Genomic DNA, 16,000 nt, shown 5'->3' with positions numbered 1-16,000 from the left:
TGTCTCTTAAGTTGAGTCAATGCCTAAATTACTATAATAATATCCATTTCTAAATAAATCCCACCTTTACAGAAAGGAGGCACAGTAAGTAATAAAGCAAAGGCTTAGAGCATGAGAAAGCAAGAATAGGAAGATGGTCCTCTGATGAGCAAAATCTCTCCTCCCAAGAGGTACTCCTGACCTCCTTAAGCTTGAGAGAATGTCCTTGACTCTCTAAGCTCCATAAAGGATACCCAAGACTCAGTACAAAGTAAGCCTTGTGAGTAGTGGAGCAAGAATTCAATAACCAGAGTGATGTTAGAGGCAACCTGAGTCCTACTCAAGCATTCCACAAATATTCAGTATCTTTTAATGTGTTAAGAATACTCATGCCCTTATGGAACTCCCACCACACTTCCTGAAATTCATCAGTAGAAATCTTTGCACAAGGCATATCCCTCACATTTATGAAAGCACAAAGAAGCTTGGAAGCATGATTTCCTCATTAGCTAGAGAAATAAAACAATTTCTATATGCTCTTAATTTCTCCATCTAGTTAAAACACAAGAGCCATAACTTATATCTCTTTGAAATCCCCCATAGCACCTGGCATAGTGCTCTGCACATAACACATTTGTAGAATGAATGAAAAGAAAGAGCTGGAGTGACTGGGGATGAGCTGGATACTGGGGAAGAAGGACAATGGGAGAGAAGGAAGAGGTTGTTGGAACCAGAAGAGAAGATAGAGAAGTCTTCATCACGTCACCATTTTGTGTAGTACAAGAGCAAAAGTGCATCATGAGTGAAACTTCTGGGATCAGAATCTACTGTACTTCCATCCCTCAGCTCCTCTCACCATTTACTGATATTCTACTTTTTTTCAGCCATAGACAACCCTGTGGATCTGATTGCTACCAACATCACTCCAACAGAAGCCCTGTTGCAGTGGAAGGCGCCTATGGGCGAAGTGGAGAACTATGTCGTTGTTCTTACACACTTTGCAGGTGGGCATCAGGCTGGGAGTGGAAAGGATTAGGGCTACTCCCCATATGAAGGTGAAGGAGCCAGATGTTCTTGTCAATGTGAGAGATTTTTTTAAGTTTTCCTTCTTTTTGTCTCCAAATTCTGCACATTTTTTCATCTACAGAAATTAAAAAAAAAAAAAAGCTGAATTTGAAAAGTGCCAGAAGAACACATAACCGAGAACAAATACAAAAACAGCGAAACAGCTTTAGGAAGGCCAAAACTCAGAATGAGCTAAGACTTGCCCCAAAATGCTAAGGACTAAGAAAGCAGACTTTTCTAGGCATGGACAGAGCAATAAAAATACTAAAGGCATAAGCCCATGTTTAGAGCAGATAATGGATGATAACAGGTGAAAGAAGACTCCAGAACTACTATACTCTTTGTTGTTTTGGTCTTCTGTATCCATATCTGGCCCAAAAGATTAAACCAACATAAAAATCTTGAGTTTCAATGTCTTCTTCACCATGTTTGTTCACCTTACACTACTTGAAATTGCATAGAGAAACCTAAAGCAAAATACGTCGGGTAGTCCAATTCTCTAGTCCCAGGAAAATTATTTCCCTACCTAAATTAGATACATGATCGCAGAATCATTGTGGATTATATTCATGAACCAAAGAACAGAGATACAAGAAGACAGAAGGCAGGCAGATGTCTTGATTTTCAAAAATGGCAGAGAAAGCCAATTCTGCCAACTACAGAGAAGTAAAGTTGCTGTCAAAGCTTTGGAAAGTAAAAACTAAAACAGATTATTAAAAAAAATTAGGAAAAGGAATTAGTGATACTACAGACCAGGACAGGTTGATGTCCTTGTTTTTTATTGGCAAATCTTCTAGAAATGCATTTGCATTCCTGCAAGATATTAGAAAAACTCACTTATCATTTAGTCTTTAGTAAAGATGGAAAAATATATGATAGATCATACTTTGAGTTAGTAGCACTGTAGCTGATTGGATGATCCACCTCGAAGAAAGAATATCATTACTCTGGAAATGTCCTGACATCTCTATGTGTATGCACATTCCATTTCAACTCTAACCACTCCTGCTTACATATCATAATCTCGAACTTCTTAACTTTCACCATGCTTTCTCAAGTTTTCATATGATTGCACATTCTGTTTCCTCCTCCAGGAAATTCTATCCCCACTTGTCTACCTAGAAAACCCATCCTTCAAGTCTTAGCTTCAACACTATACCCTCTGTCAAAAGCTTTCCTTATTCCCCCAAGGCAGTCAAACAAGCTTACTCTCAGGTACAAAATGCATACCTCCAACATAGCAATTAACTTCCAAGCATTTAACAAATATTTTTGATGACTTCCCATAGCTCAGACACTCTACAAGGCCATAGGTCAGATACCCTACAATGCTGTAGGGATTTAGAAAGACAAAACCTATGTTCATGTCTTCGTGGAACTCACTGTCTAGAGATGGCTCAGAGAAGTAAATGTCTGTAACCCAATGTGAGGAGTACCAGATTTTAAAGCACAGAACTTGAAAGACCCCATCTCATGGACCACCATGTTTTGGGATGGGGGTTGAGTGGAAGAAAGGCAGCTGGTCTTAGCTGAACTTAAAAAGAGAAAAAAAGAAAAGGAATTCCAAGAAAAAGAGCAGTCTCATAGACATTTATGGAGGTGCAAAAGAGCATGAGGACTTTGAGGAATTGCCAACAGTTTGATATGGCTGTAGTGTTAAATGATTATGAGATGTTGCCCAGGAGGATGCTAAAGATAGGGTCATTACGTAGCTTTGCCAAAGAGTTAGATTGGATTTTAATTTATTTGCATGTCTTTCTCTACCTTCAGACCACAAGAAAACTTGAAGCCTCAGGACCTACCTGCTTTGTAGATGTACCTAGTAAACTTTTGTTGAATGCTGAATTATTCAGGAATGTTCTAATGGCACAATAGAGGGCTTAGTCCTATTCTAATGAACTGTTTTAACAACAGCTTGAATGAAAACAGAGAAGACATGCTTACTAAATTTGTGTATAAAGCAAAACTGTGAATGTTAGAATCCATATTCAAAAATATTTTAATAAACTGAAACAGTGGTCCAAAATTCAACCAACAAGGCTAAATGCAAATAGAAATAAATACAAAGATCTGCCCACAGATCCAAAGGATGAGGGTGGGGGCCAGTGTTTGTAAACCAAAGAACAAGGTCTTTGGTTTGCATAATCTTAATATGTGACAACAGTGTCAAATGACTGCCCAAAAATCAAAGAGATTACTATAAATGGCACAGATAGAAGCAGAGATAACCCTGTTTGTTTCATTGGTGAGCACATCTCAATTATTGTTCTCTATTCTCTTCTGAGTTTTACATTTCAGGAGGAACACTGATAAACTGTTGCTTGTTCAGAGAAAAGCAGCCAGAATTGTGATGCATTTTGGAATCATGACATAAGAGTAATGGGGCAGGAACTGAATTTTCTCAATTTGAAGAGAGGACTTGGTTTAGAAGGGTTGTGGGGAGGAAAGGTTCATATAAACCGAAGATTCAGATTATTGTAACTCCAGAGACTTGAGTATGAGTTATAGGAAGACAATTGAATTCCATATAATAAATATTTTTCTCAATAAAGATGTGAAAAGGGATGAGATGGGATCCTTTAATGGAGTAAGATGCTAAACTAGATAAACTCTAAAAGACTTTTCCAATTATCAAAGCCTTGTGAAATGCTTTGGGATTTGGTAGATCTTTCCAAAGATGAATAGCCTTATTTAAGCCTTATCTGTATTCATATGATTTCAGTTGCTGGAGAGACCATCCTAGTTGATGGAGTCAATGAGGAATTCCAGCTCATGGACCTGCTTCCTAGTACCCACTATACTGCCACCATGTATGCCACCAGTGGGCCTCTCACTAGTGGCACCATCAGCACCAACTTCTCTACCCGTGAGTACATGATCAGCTGCATACCTGGTGTCTCCTGGGGGTAGGGGAGCTTGTATGCTGAAAACCATCAGCATCTTTGTTGTGAAATATATGATAATCTATAAGCTTTTGGCAGTGCAGCTCTGAGCTTTGCCTATGTTGGTTGACTGAACCCCAAGTCCCAGTGAAAGTGAGATGTGGCTCTCAGCCAGGAGACACAAGTTTGTTTTCCACTCTCACTCTGGGTCTGGATGACAGCATAAGAACCAGGCCAGGAAAGGCCAAGGCTGGGAATGCAGCTGGTCCAGAAAAGTATGATGGATATTGATGGGGCAAGATATTGGGAATAAAGCTTCTGGGTATGGCCAGGGTCACAGGAGAGCCATAGACAAGGTACAGGTGTGGACTCACAGACCCACAGGTTTAACAAGGTTAGGGTCCCAGACATAGAGGGTCAAATAGGAAGATGTCATAAGCCAGGGCCAGACACCCAGGTAAGGAAAGAGGAGACCCACTGCCAGAATGGTAGAAGCCCTCAGTGATTACCTTCTGACCCAGGAGAACCCTTTATGCTCCTTTCCAAGCCAGAATGGAGTCAGAATGGAGAATTTTCAGTTCTCAGATGGCAGAGATGGGCAAGTAAATAGATATCTGGGCTGGAAATGAAACAGAGAGAAGCTGGAGAGGGAGGCACATCCTGCTGTTCTCTCCTCTTTGCAGTCCTGGACCCTCCTATAAACCTGACAGCCAGTGAAGTCACCAGGCAGAGTGCCCTGATCTCCTGGCAGCCTCCCAGGGCAGAGATTGAGAACTACATCTTGACCTACAAATCTACTGATGGAAGCCGGAAGGTGAGAATTTGCTGGAAATGGGGAAGACCATTTCCATCAAACAAGGCCACTCCAATAACCAAAGGAAATTGCAGGGGTCGGGGACAGAGGGAAGGGAACAATCTACAAGGAAAGAATGAGGTTTCCTACAATGAATGCACAGCATGCTGTTGGGAAAGATCCCTAGCCTACAAGCCAGAAGATCTGGGTTCTGGTCCTGACTCCACTAACATTCTCTACACAAACTGAGGCAAAGCACTAAACCTCTCTGTGTCTCTGTTTCTCCTCCAGATAATAGGGGTTTCTACCCCTGCGGTTTCACTTGGTTGTGGTGCTACTTCCAATATGTTGCTGCAAAGCACACTGGAATCTTCAATGTCTATATAAGTACATGGCATTGAGACTAATTTTCACAAACAGGGCCAAGCAAATATGAGCTGGATAACAAATTCACCAGGCTTTTATGTCTCTTGAAAAGCATTATAAAGCCTACATCAATTTAATCCACAATAAAGAGATGACAAGTCTATGTTTTATGTGGTCAGACTAAACAGTCCATCTACAGCAATGGTTTTCAAACTTGTCTTAGTGGTGGACTACTCTTTTAAGGTGAAATCATATGCAGAAGCTGAATTTAGAGAGCAGGGCTTCTTTTGGCTATAAAACTGGGGAGGCTTAGGATTCTGCTTCCTCAGCTTCCTCCTCAACTCTAGAGGAAGTCCACTGTTATCTGAAAACCACCGGATTCTATAATCCAGGTGCTTAAATTTATCCCAGTGTGGATTTGCATGATTGGCTCTGGCCTAAATCTCACAGACCAGCTGCCCTCCCTGCCTCTTGTATGGTTTTCTCCTTATCATGTGATGGAGAGGATGAAAATGTCCACCATCATGCTTCCTATCGACTGCACTAGCTGGCCCTGGGGTCTGGACTTCCCTTCCCCACTTCCCCATGGTTGCTGGCCAGTCGCTGACTTCTACTGCCTTCCTCTGGCTTGTTTTGCAGGAGCTGATTGTGGATGCAGAAGACACCTGGATCCGATTGGAGGGCCTGTCAGAGAACACAGATTACACAGTGCTCCTGCAGGCTGCCCAGGATGCCAAGCGAAGCAGCCTCACCTCCACCACCTTCACCACAGGTGAGAGAGTTACACCCACTTTGACGCCTTCTTCCCTGCTGTGTGAGGCTTGCCTCCTTGGCAATGCCTGCTGAGACTTGACCTGGGAGGAGCCTGTCAAAGAGACTCAAATGCCTCTTCCTGTGAAGGAAAGAAATTATTTCCTCCCCTCCTGCCTTCCCCCTGCCAAGGCCCTGCCAGGACACCTCTCACTACCAGGGCAAACACAGGAACCAGCAGCACACTTCTGTGGTCCACCTGGACCAGCTAGATGCACCAGGTAAGGACCTCAGGTTGCTGTTCAGATTTTCTGCACATGTTTTGCAGCAAAGATCATTCTTTCTCTCCTTCCTCTGCTGCCTGTAATCAGAGACTTTCCTGGTAAAACTAGCAATAGCAACCCTCAGTATTAAATCTATGGTTCTTTCCCTGACACAAACCACTTTTACATCCATATGGTCTCAACTCAGTCCTTGTAACAACTGATAAGGAAAACTTCATTATCCCCAGTTCGAAGATGATGAAACTGAGGTACATAGAATTCACATGACTTGCATGGCTAGTAAGTGGCTGGGTCAGAACTTGAACGAAGACCTTCACCTTCTAAATTCAGTAGTGCCTCCTGCCATTCCTCATCTAAGTCAGCTGAAGGCACTTGAAAAATGCTCTTAACAGTATAAAAACAAAGGTCTATAACATTTGTATTTAACAGCAAATAAACTAACATTCAACCTTTAGGTGCTATTTGCTGGGCACTGTTCTAACTGCTTTATATGTATTATCTAATTTAATCTCACAATAGCCTGTGTGTTCTATGCTATCATCACTATTGACAGATGATAAATTTGGGCCACAGATAGGTAAGATAATATGTCCAAGGTCCTATAGTTTTCAAATAGGGAACCTGGGATTTGAGCCCTGATGTCCCAGCTGTGGGTTCTGTGCTGTGAATTTTCCCCTTTGTCACATCCCGCAGTGGTGTGTCATGTGGACTGCCCAGCCAGACTTCAGACTCTCTCCCTGCCCCCATCCCAGGGTTGTGCTCGTGCACGTATGGGGGGCCAGTGCAGGCATGTTCATGGATACCCCCTTTTTCCCTAGAGGCGTATCTTCTGCCTTAGAGTACCATGAGAGCTGAATTTCTGTCCATGACACAAAACTCCCCCTGCCATCCCCAGAGACTTCGTCCCAGCCCAGGGGACTTCCCTTCCGGACTTGCTCTAAATGACAAAGCAGGGCACTGGATCAAATACACCAAAATGACACCAGTGGTCCTTTAAGGTAGTGAGATTGTGAATGAGTCCTACTTTCCCTTTCTTTTTCATAGCTTTCAATACCTCACAAGGTTTCTGCAATGAGAACATACAACAGAAAAAAAAAAACAATTTTTTAATTTCAAAAGTAAAAATTAAACCTTAGTCATACAGCCAAAGCATGAATCCAGAGATATGTTTTACCAAGGAAAGCTTGGAGGACACTTGATTGCTTTTATGGGCCGAAGTCAATTATGGACACCCTCCATGCTCTTTCAAAGGGCATCTTATCTCAGAACCGAACTGCTACCCTCTTCTCTTTCAAACCCTTCCCTGCACATTCGCAGATTAATTAAAGGATCCTCCATGGCTCCCTTTTCCGAGGTCCTAGTTCAAGACCCATGGATTGGAGCTTTTCACTGAATTAAGAATTTCTATCCCATAGAAAGTCCACAATTGACAGACACTTGAACAGAGCTCCCAATTTGCATATTTATTAGGTCTAAACTAATCATTTCATCCCCAAAATGCTTGGGTTTCAATGCTTGCTCAGTATAGTATGAGCTTTTAATTCCTGTCCTGGTATTACCATGACTAGGTGTTGTGAGCAGTTTGACAATATGCCTGAAATTTCTGCAATGTCTTGCAGCTGTGCTTTGCTCCAGATCCCCCTGGCCCGTAAAAGTATTCCAGCTTCTGCCCAGCACCACTCTCTCAGGTGGTGGTGCTCACCAAGGGAATCTGGGATCCCAAATCCAACCCGGGATTTAGCAGGACCACAAAACAAAGACTAACTACTCATAGGGAAATCTGCAGAGGAGTCCACGGTAGTGGCTTTGTTTTGTGAACCCTGCAGGGAGCATCAGGATATAGTTTAGGTTTCTTTTTATAAGACTGCCATCGCCATAGAGCTCCTGGGGCCCCAACACCAATTCAGAAAGGAGAAAATTGAAGATCCCAATTTTCTGCACAATTGGTGTTTAGGAACTGACCGAGCTGCTCCCTATAGTGTTTGGGGTACCAGAGAAGGACTCACCACTACTATTCTGGCACATAGAGAAGATATATCCATGTTTGGAAGCTTTTACAGGATTTTGCTGGAAAACTAAATTCTAAATAATTCACTGATATATACCAACCCTGCTGACTTTGTCTTAGAGATTCATCAGAATCCACTGAAATGATTGGTTGCAGAATGGAAAGTTCATGGACAAATATTATATGTGAGAGTAAGTTACACAAAACCTGCCACATAGCAGTCATAATAAATGTTGAATTGAATAGTTAAATCTCAGCTGCAGAGCACTCACAGAGGGGTTTCTGGTGAAATGAAGTCCCAGGAGGACAGGATTCCCAGCATCCCTTACAGAGATACTACAGGCATAAGTATTGCCTACAAAGTATGATGCCCCAAACCCCTCTAGTTTCAGATTCTGCCACCCTGCATGCAAATTTCCCTGAATAAATTATACTAAGTCTACACAGTCATTTTTTGTTAATATTAATGATAATGATGATAACTAACACAATAATGAAATTAATATTAATTAAATGTCTTTGCCAAACACACACAGAGTGACCCACAAGGTTTTACTTTGATTTTGTAATTTCAAAAATTGTTTTTTCTGATGAATGCTCTCATTGCAGAAAGTTTGTTAGTTATTGAAAAGTATGCAAAATATAGGGAAAATAGGATTCATTCACAATCTTATTACCTTAAAGGACCACCGGTAACATTTTGGTGTATTTGACCCAGTGCCCTGCTTTGTCATTTAGAGCAAGTCCTCTGTTAAGGACAGAAGATAAAGAGTCTACAACAGGTAGCAGCTTCCTAAAGGTGGGGATGGGCATGCTGCCAATAGGCAAAAGAACCAAAAATGAAGAACAGAGTATCTTCACTTACTTGCAAGATCAGAGTAATGCTAGTCTGGACCCCATCAGCATGCATTACCCCTCCTGAGCAAGAAGTGTGAGGAACATGTCAAGTTCTTTATGTGATGGCAACAAGGGCTGATGGATTTAGTGGCTAATTTCATTCTAGCAACCAGCTTCCTTTCAGATTTCATTGCCAGTGCAGGGGCTTTCCACTCAGCAGTATCCTGTTCTTACAGCTGGCTGGTCTCAGCTGATAATCCTGAACATTTCCTACTCCCTGTTTTTATGGAACCAAAGAGCTTAGCATGGGAGTCCAAAGAGGCCACGAGCCACTGACAAACCTTCACCTTGTCCTCGATGGGCTAAGCTAAGAAACTCATTTCAAGCTAATGCCTGCTTAATGGCCTGGGAAAGAGATCTTTTCAAATAGCGAGAGAGAAAAGGAAGAAAAGAGCCTGCACCCACAAACCCTCAAAACCTTCCTTTGATCAAGAAATCTTCCCTTGTTGTGTTCCTGACACATAACATAAGCTCATTTCATTCTTTCCATCATGTTTATAGTTTTCTGTCCTCTTGTCTCTGGTGTTTGCACAAGACTCTGGAGGGAATTAAATACAAGTAGTATAGAAGAGAAAAAAATATGGATACATTATTTATAATTTACTGTCGCCTGAAATTTCATCCAAGGTCTACTTGTCTTTTAGAGACATGAATATAAATGAGGAAACAAATATTCCCCGCAGGGCAACAGGGACTTGGTAAAATGATCATCTGAGAGTCAGGTTTCATTGTCTTTTTTAATACTACAAGAAGCAAACAAGACTCTTGCTAAAGCTTGTCTTCAGAGACTGTGAAGGCTGTAAAATAGGTTGTCTTGACCTTGAGGTTAAGTGGAGACATACAGTTGCAGAGGCACCCAGAGATGGGCAATGCCACGTCGTTCTTTTCTTGCCTTTGCTTTGGCTCCTGCTATCCCACATCCAGGCTGGGCTGCTCTGAACAATCGGTGTTGACTCCAGAGTCTACTCTAGCAAAAGCTTCAGCTTTTGAGGTTCTGAAAAATGATGAAGATTGGCAAACCCTGGGGTCTGTCTGGGCTGCACAGGGTGGGTCAGGCAAATCCTCGTTGTTATCAGATATACCAGGTCTGAAGGAAAGCCTGATCATCCCTATCCACTGCTCTCTACCCTGCATACCCCACCCCAAGTAGCGAGCTAGAAGAGTGTCTCTCTCTTCCACTACTGAGACCTAGTTTACATTCTTCCTTCATTGAAACAAACTCCTAAAAAGAGAGCCTCTCTTTGGGGTTTAGCAGTGGAAAGGGTGTACAGCACTAAGCATCGCATTGAACAAACCATTCCATCCATGTCCAAAATGGATAGATGGATGGGGGTCAGATCAGGGGTTCGAATTAAACATATTGCTCCACATACTGCATTACCACCAACATGTACTGCATAGCTCCAACAATGCCTCTTTCTGTATTAATTCACTTATTTCCTTTTGCTACCATTTCTTCTCCCCCTTTCTATATAAACCCTTTCGGATATGTATCCTTTTCTTCATAGGTATTTTTCAAAAATATGTTCTTGCAAAATTGTTTTGAGTATAAATATTTTAATTGTATGTAAATGGTATTGAATTACATAATGTATTCTCTATTTTCATATTTTTCACTCAGCACTGTTTTTGATAACCATCCATATTGTTACCTGTTTATCTAGTCTTTTGCTTCTGACTGCTGCAAAATTCTGCATAGCGTGCAGATATCACATTTTACCTCTTCACTCTCCCAAAGATGGATATCAAATTTTCTCCAACTTACCATAAATAGTGCTGTAGTAAATATCGCATATATGTCCACTTATGGATCAATGAGACAATCTCTTTGGGCTGTATACCCAAACAAGGAATTGCTGGGTCATAGCATATGTGTTTACTTCATTTAACTAAGCACTGCTCTCCCAATTGGCTGAACTAACCCACATTTCCTTTGGCAATCCATGAAGGTTCCTATTTCCTAATACCAGCATTTGGCATGATCTTGCTTTGTGATTTTTGACAATCTAATAGGGTAATTGATATCTCACTGTTCGAGTTGCATTTCTTTAAATAATAAACATGTTGAGTTGGAACATCTCTTCATATGCTTGTTAGCCTTTGAGCTTCCTTTGTCTGTAAATTTTATGTTCCTATAATTTGCTCATTTTTCTGTCAGGATTTCTGTGCTATATAAGTGTTAACTATTATTATCTGCACTTTTTAAAGTTTTCCTTAAGAAGTCTTTCTGCCTCAAGACCACAAAGATATTCTCTAATATGCTCTCTATTAGCTTTATAGATTAATTTTTTAATATATTTGGTCTGTTTTCTATGTGATGTTAGGTAGGGATACAATTTTATTTTTTCTTTATGTACTGGCCCAGTTTTCCCAACATCATTTACTAAATAATCCATTTGTTCCTCATTGATTTGTGGTGCTTTACTGTATATTAAATTCCCATATGTGCATGGATTTGTCTTTGAAATCTGAACTCCCTATTCCATGGTCTTTTTATCTGTTCTTTTGCCAACCCTAGCAAAATTTTGTTTGTATACCTATGGCTATAGATTATGCCTTAGTATGTGGTAGAAAAAGTTTCCTTTCTTTTTTCTTCCTTCATAAGGTGGACTTAGTTATTCGTAAACCTTTTTCAGAATGAAAAAAACAACAACCAGAATTTAGATTTGAATTACAACAGATAATGGATATCTTTGTGGAGAATTGTATGAAAACTGACATTTTTACAATATGAAGTCTTCCCTTCTATATGTACATAACAGATCTTTATTTATTCAAATCATCCTTATGTTTTTCAGAATAGTTTGAAAATTTTCCCTATAGCAATCTTCATGCTCTTGGTTAATTCCTATAATTTTTTTTATTACTTTCTTACTTTTGTTTAATTTTAAGAAGTATTTTCTGATTGGTTGTAACTAATGTAGAAAAATGCTATTGATTTTTGCATATTGATCTTGCATCTAATAATCCTGCTGAACTCTCTTATTAAGTCTAGTTTTATGTTGTTTCTGTTAATATTTTTAGTCAACCTTTTATGCATCTGCAAATTATGACAATTTTAGCTCTATATTTCTAATTCTTAAATTTCTTTTTCCTTATCACATTAGCTAGGGTTTCCAGAACTATGCGAAATGTTACGTAACTCACAGTAATGTAAGATATTCTTGAATTATTCCCATTCTTGAAAGGAATATAACTAAAGCTTCATGTTGCATAGTCTTTGCTAAGACTTCATTTTTAGCCTCTTTTAGATTTAAAAATAAGCTATTCATTTTTTTCTAAAATAAAATATATAATTGGCTACAACCTGAAATAGACAAAAACATTGTTTACTTAGGTTTGGTTTATAGAACATGTAGTAAGTTAAATAATTCTGTTCTATTTCAAGTGAAGAAATTTTGTCATAAACTTTGCTATTAAACTTTATCAAATGTTTTCTTCTGTACCATTTTAGTTAATTATATGACTTTTATCCTTTAGCTTACTAATAAGGTGAATTACACTGATAAATTGATTACGTTGACACATTGGGTCTTTTTGGATACGTTTCTGGGAGAAAATCTACCTAAATATGATTTTTTTTAATGCACTGTTGAATTTGGTTAGCTAATATGTTGGTTAGGCTTTTCATATCTGCAACTGTAATTGAAATTGACCTGTACAAGTTTTTTTGTGTACACCCCTTATTGGGTCTTGAAATCCATTTTCCACTAACTTCATTAGAGAAGCTGGATAGTTTTCACTCTTTTTTCTATGTTAGTAGATGAGGATAGGGAAGAACTTGCCTAAGATAGAACTCATCTTTAAACCCACGTGGACATTTGTTATTGTTTTGTTTGTTTGTCATTTTTGGAATAGGAGTTCTGACTACTCACCAATTCAAAGTTTTTAAAACGAATTATAGATCCACATTCTTGATTTCTTCTTGCACCAGTTTTGACTATACTCTTCCTCTTGATTTTAAAATGTAGCAGCATAGAATTATTCATAAAGCCTTTCATTATTTTTACTCTCTACTGTACCTGTAACTATTTTTCAGTTTTCTATTTTATTTTCATCTTCTCTGTTTCTTAATCAGTCCTTCCAGTGATACGTTTCTCATAATATTTTCAAAGCACCAGATCTTGGATTAAGACCCATATTCATGTTTATTTATCCCTATTGATTTCTTAAATGGGTAAATGTCATGTCTTGCCTCTAACAATCCAAGTTTTTGAGCCCGGTCTGAAATCCCTCAGAACTCCTCCTCACCCCTATCCCTCCCCTCCCACCCACCCAGTCACCATCTACATTTTGGTTCTGGGTCATTGTGCATGTTTGGTATTCATTGTGCATTGTGCATTTCTTTCTTTCTTTTTTTTTTTTTCTACTTTGAATACAGTCTGGGTTTTTTGTTCGGTTTGGATTGGTTGGTTTTGTTGGTTTGTTTTGATTTGTTTTGTTTTTGAAGACAAAGATAAGACGTTCTACCCAGGATCTGATCACTCTTACTTCTTGTACTGTTGCTCTGCTTATTTGTGCACTCACTCTAAATTTTCAATAGCGGACTTTGTAAGGCAAACCCGGACTTTGTAAGGCAAACCTTCTTAAACCTCATATGCCTGAAGAAGTTTATCACACTTCACATTTGAATTGCCATTCAATTATATATCAACACTAGATTCGAATATTTGCATCCTTCATATTTAAAAATATTCCATAGTCTTATTGTACTCAGTGTTGAGAAGTCTGATGTCAATCTGATTATTGCTTTTCTGTAGGTGATCTGCTTCTGTCTGCTGGAAGCTTTTTGACTGTTTCTTGTTTGGAGATCATTTACTTTTTTAATGTCTAGTTTGACCTTTTATTAGCCCTTTAAATCTTAGCTACTTTATCTTTAATTCTGGGGATTTTATATTCACTTTTTTAAATATTCCCTTCTGTTTTAATTTTTCCTTTTTATGATTTCTATTAGCCGGATAATGAATGTATATTCTGTTCTCCATATCTCTTAGGGTTTTTTGGTTTTTTTTTTTTTTAATTTCCCTATCTTTTCCTGTTACCTTTCCAAAGGGTTCCTCAATCTGATCTGTGATTAACTTAAGTTTTTCAGCTGTATCTAAAGCTCTTATTTACCCCTAACTACTATATCCTTATTTTCATACTATTTCATTGTGCATACCTAACATGTCTACTTCTTTGTGATTTCTTGTTCCTGTTTCATATCTTTATCATCTTTCCTTGCCTCTTAAATAAAGTGAATTTGCTTAGCTTTGATCCATCTGTTCTGATAATTCGGCGTCAGATGATGACTGTCGTACTGCTTGTGGTCAGTCCTGGTGGTCTACCCCTCAGTGACTGGACATTATTGCTTGTGAGCTCCTGCGCCCTTGGGGTTATCAGCTACGCTGCGTGGGAACATAGGTATTAGGGAAGGACCAAATACATGTGATGGGGGTAAATAATGATTATCTCCTGACAATATGGGGGAGAAGTAGGAAAAGAGCCTCAAAACTTTCTTCCAATTTATTCTCTCTATTCTAAACTCTTTTAGTTGTTGTTGTGTGTTTCAGTATCAGGCCTATGTTGTCCTCATTGAATGAGTTGGGAAACATTGTCTCCTTTTCTATTCTCTGGAAGAGTCCGTGTAAAATTGCTGTTATTTCTTCTTTAAATGTTGAGAGAATTTACCAATGAAGCGACATGGGCTTGCAGCTTTTTTTCCTAAATTTTTTTTTTAATCTACGAATTCATTTTCTTGGGTAGTTATAGAACTATTCAGGTTATTGATTTCATTTTGGGTGAATTTTAAGAGATGGTAGTTTTTGAGGAATTTTTCCATTTCATATAAATTTGTGAATTTATATATGTAGAATTGTTTATACAATTCAATAAGACAGAGGTGTATGATCCCCCTTTAGGGAGTGCAAGGAATTTTGTCAAATATTAATACAATCTATGTGCCATAGGTTGGAAGATGACAGTGTGAATGGCATAGAAAGCCCCATATTGCACATTGCTAAATGCAGATTTGATCTAGCCCAATCTCAATATTGTTGCTCCAAATGTATTCAGAAAATGTCATTTTAATTCCCATTTTCATAATTATAAGGAAGGGACATAGTGCTTACATGACATTATCCATTCAACAAAAATTATTATTGAGCTACTGTGGGCAAAGTAAGTTCTAAGTGCTGGGGATAGAGTGATGAATAAGAGAAGTGAGATGCTGGCTCTGATGAAACTTACTTCAAGGGAATAAGGCAGTGGGGAATAGACTTAAAAAGAAAATTTGGTAATTTAAGCTGTGATAATACTATTAAAAAATAAAACAGAATAATGGAATAGGGACAATTAGGGAGAATTCACTTCTATACTTGCCATTTCCTTACCCCATCCCAAACCCTGGACCAAATTAGAGTGGTCAGGAAAGGCCTCTCTTTGAGCTGGGACTGGAATGATGAGCTTGTGCCATATAAGACCATTCCAGGCCTAAGGAAGTGTAATTAGTATAGCCAAGAGAGGAATAAGTGTGGCATGTACAATAGATTAAAAGAAGCTGGTGGGGCTGGGGAGTAATGAGAGAGGGGAAGAATACAAGATAGCCAGAATGTGCAGGGCTTGTAGGCCATAGTAAAGGTATGGGATTTTATCCTAATTACAATGGAGAAGCCATTGGAAGGTTTTTGACAAGTAAGAGAGAGGCTAAGATAGGCTCATCTTTACATTCTAGAAATATAATGGTTGTGGGATGGAGAATGGAAACAAGTGGGGCTAGAAAGGCAGCAGAGATACCAGGTAGGAGGTACTACCATGACTCAACCCTCTCCTTGCCATATTGAATCAAGAGCCACAGAGAGGGGCCAGGAGGCAGCTACCAGTCTGTGGTAGCCTAGTCTGCTATGAAATTGGGTCTCTTGATAAAAATGAATACAAGGAATAACAAGCAATTATGCCAGAACATTTCTCTACATTAGGATGCATTTAAGTGATCTTC

General features: G+C 39.2%; 1 protein-coding gene across 2 annotated transcripts in view; it reads left to right on the top strand.

Annotated features, from left to right (window-relative positions):
* Positions 1–16,000, top strand: part of TNR (tenascin R) — a 75,901-nt gene that overhangs the window by 40,147 nt on the left and 19,754 nt on the right. For both annotated transcript variants that reach the window (XM_077155758.1, XM_077155759.1), the window contains 4 exons: positions 864–983; positions 3,767–3,910; positions 4,610–4,740; positions 5,725–5,857. In XM_077155758.1, coding sequence (XP_077011873.1) covers positions 864–983; positions 3,767–3,910; positions 4,610–4,740; positions 5,725–5,857 — 528 coding nt within the window. The remainder of the gene's footprint in view (positions 1–863; positions 984–3,766; positions 3,911–4,609; positions 4,741–5,724; positions 5,858–16,000) is intronic.

The sequence above is a fragment of the Tamandua tetradactyla genome, chromosome 4 (genome assembly GCF_023851605.1).
Source record: "Tamandua tetradactyla isolate mTamTet1 chromosome 4, mTamTet1.pri, whole genome shotgun sequence".
Lineage (NCBI taxonomy): Eukaryota > Metazoa > Chordata > Mammalia > Pilosa > Myrmecophagidae > Tamandua > Tamandua tetradactyla.
The sequence above is the reverse complement of the archived record's forward strand: the minus strand, read 5'-3'. Positions and strand labels throughout refer to the sequence as shown.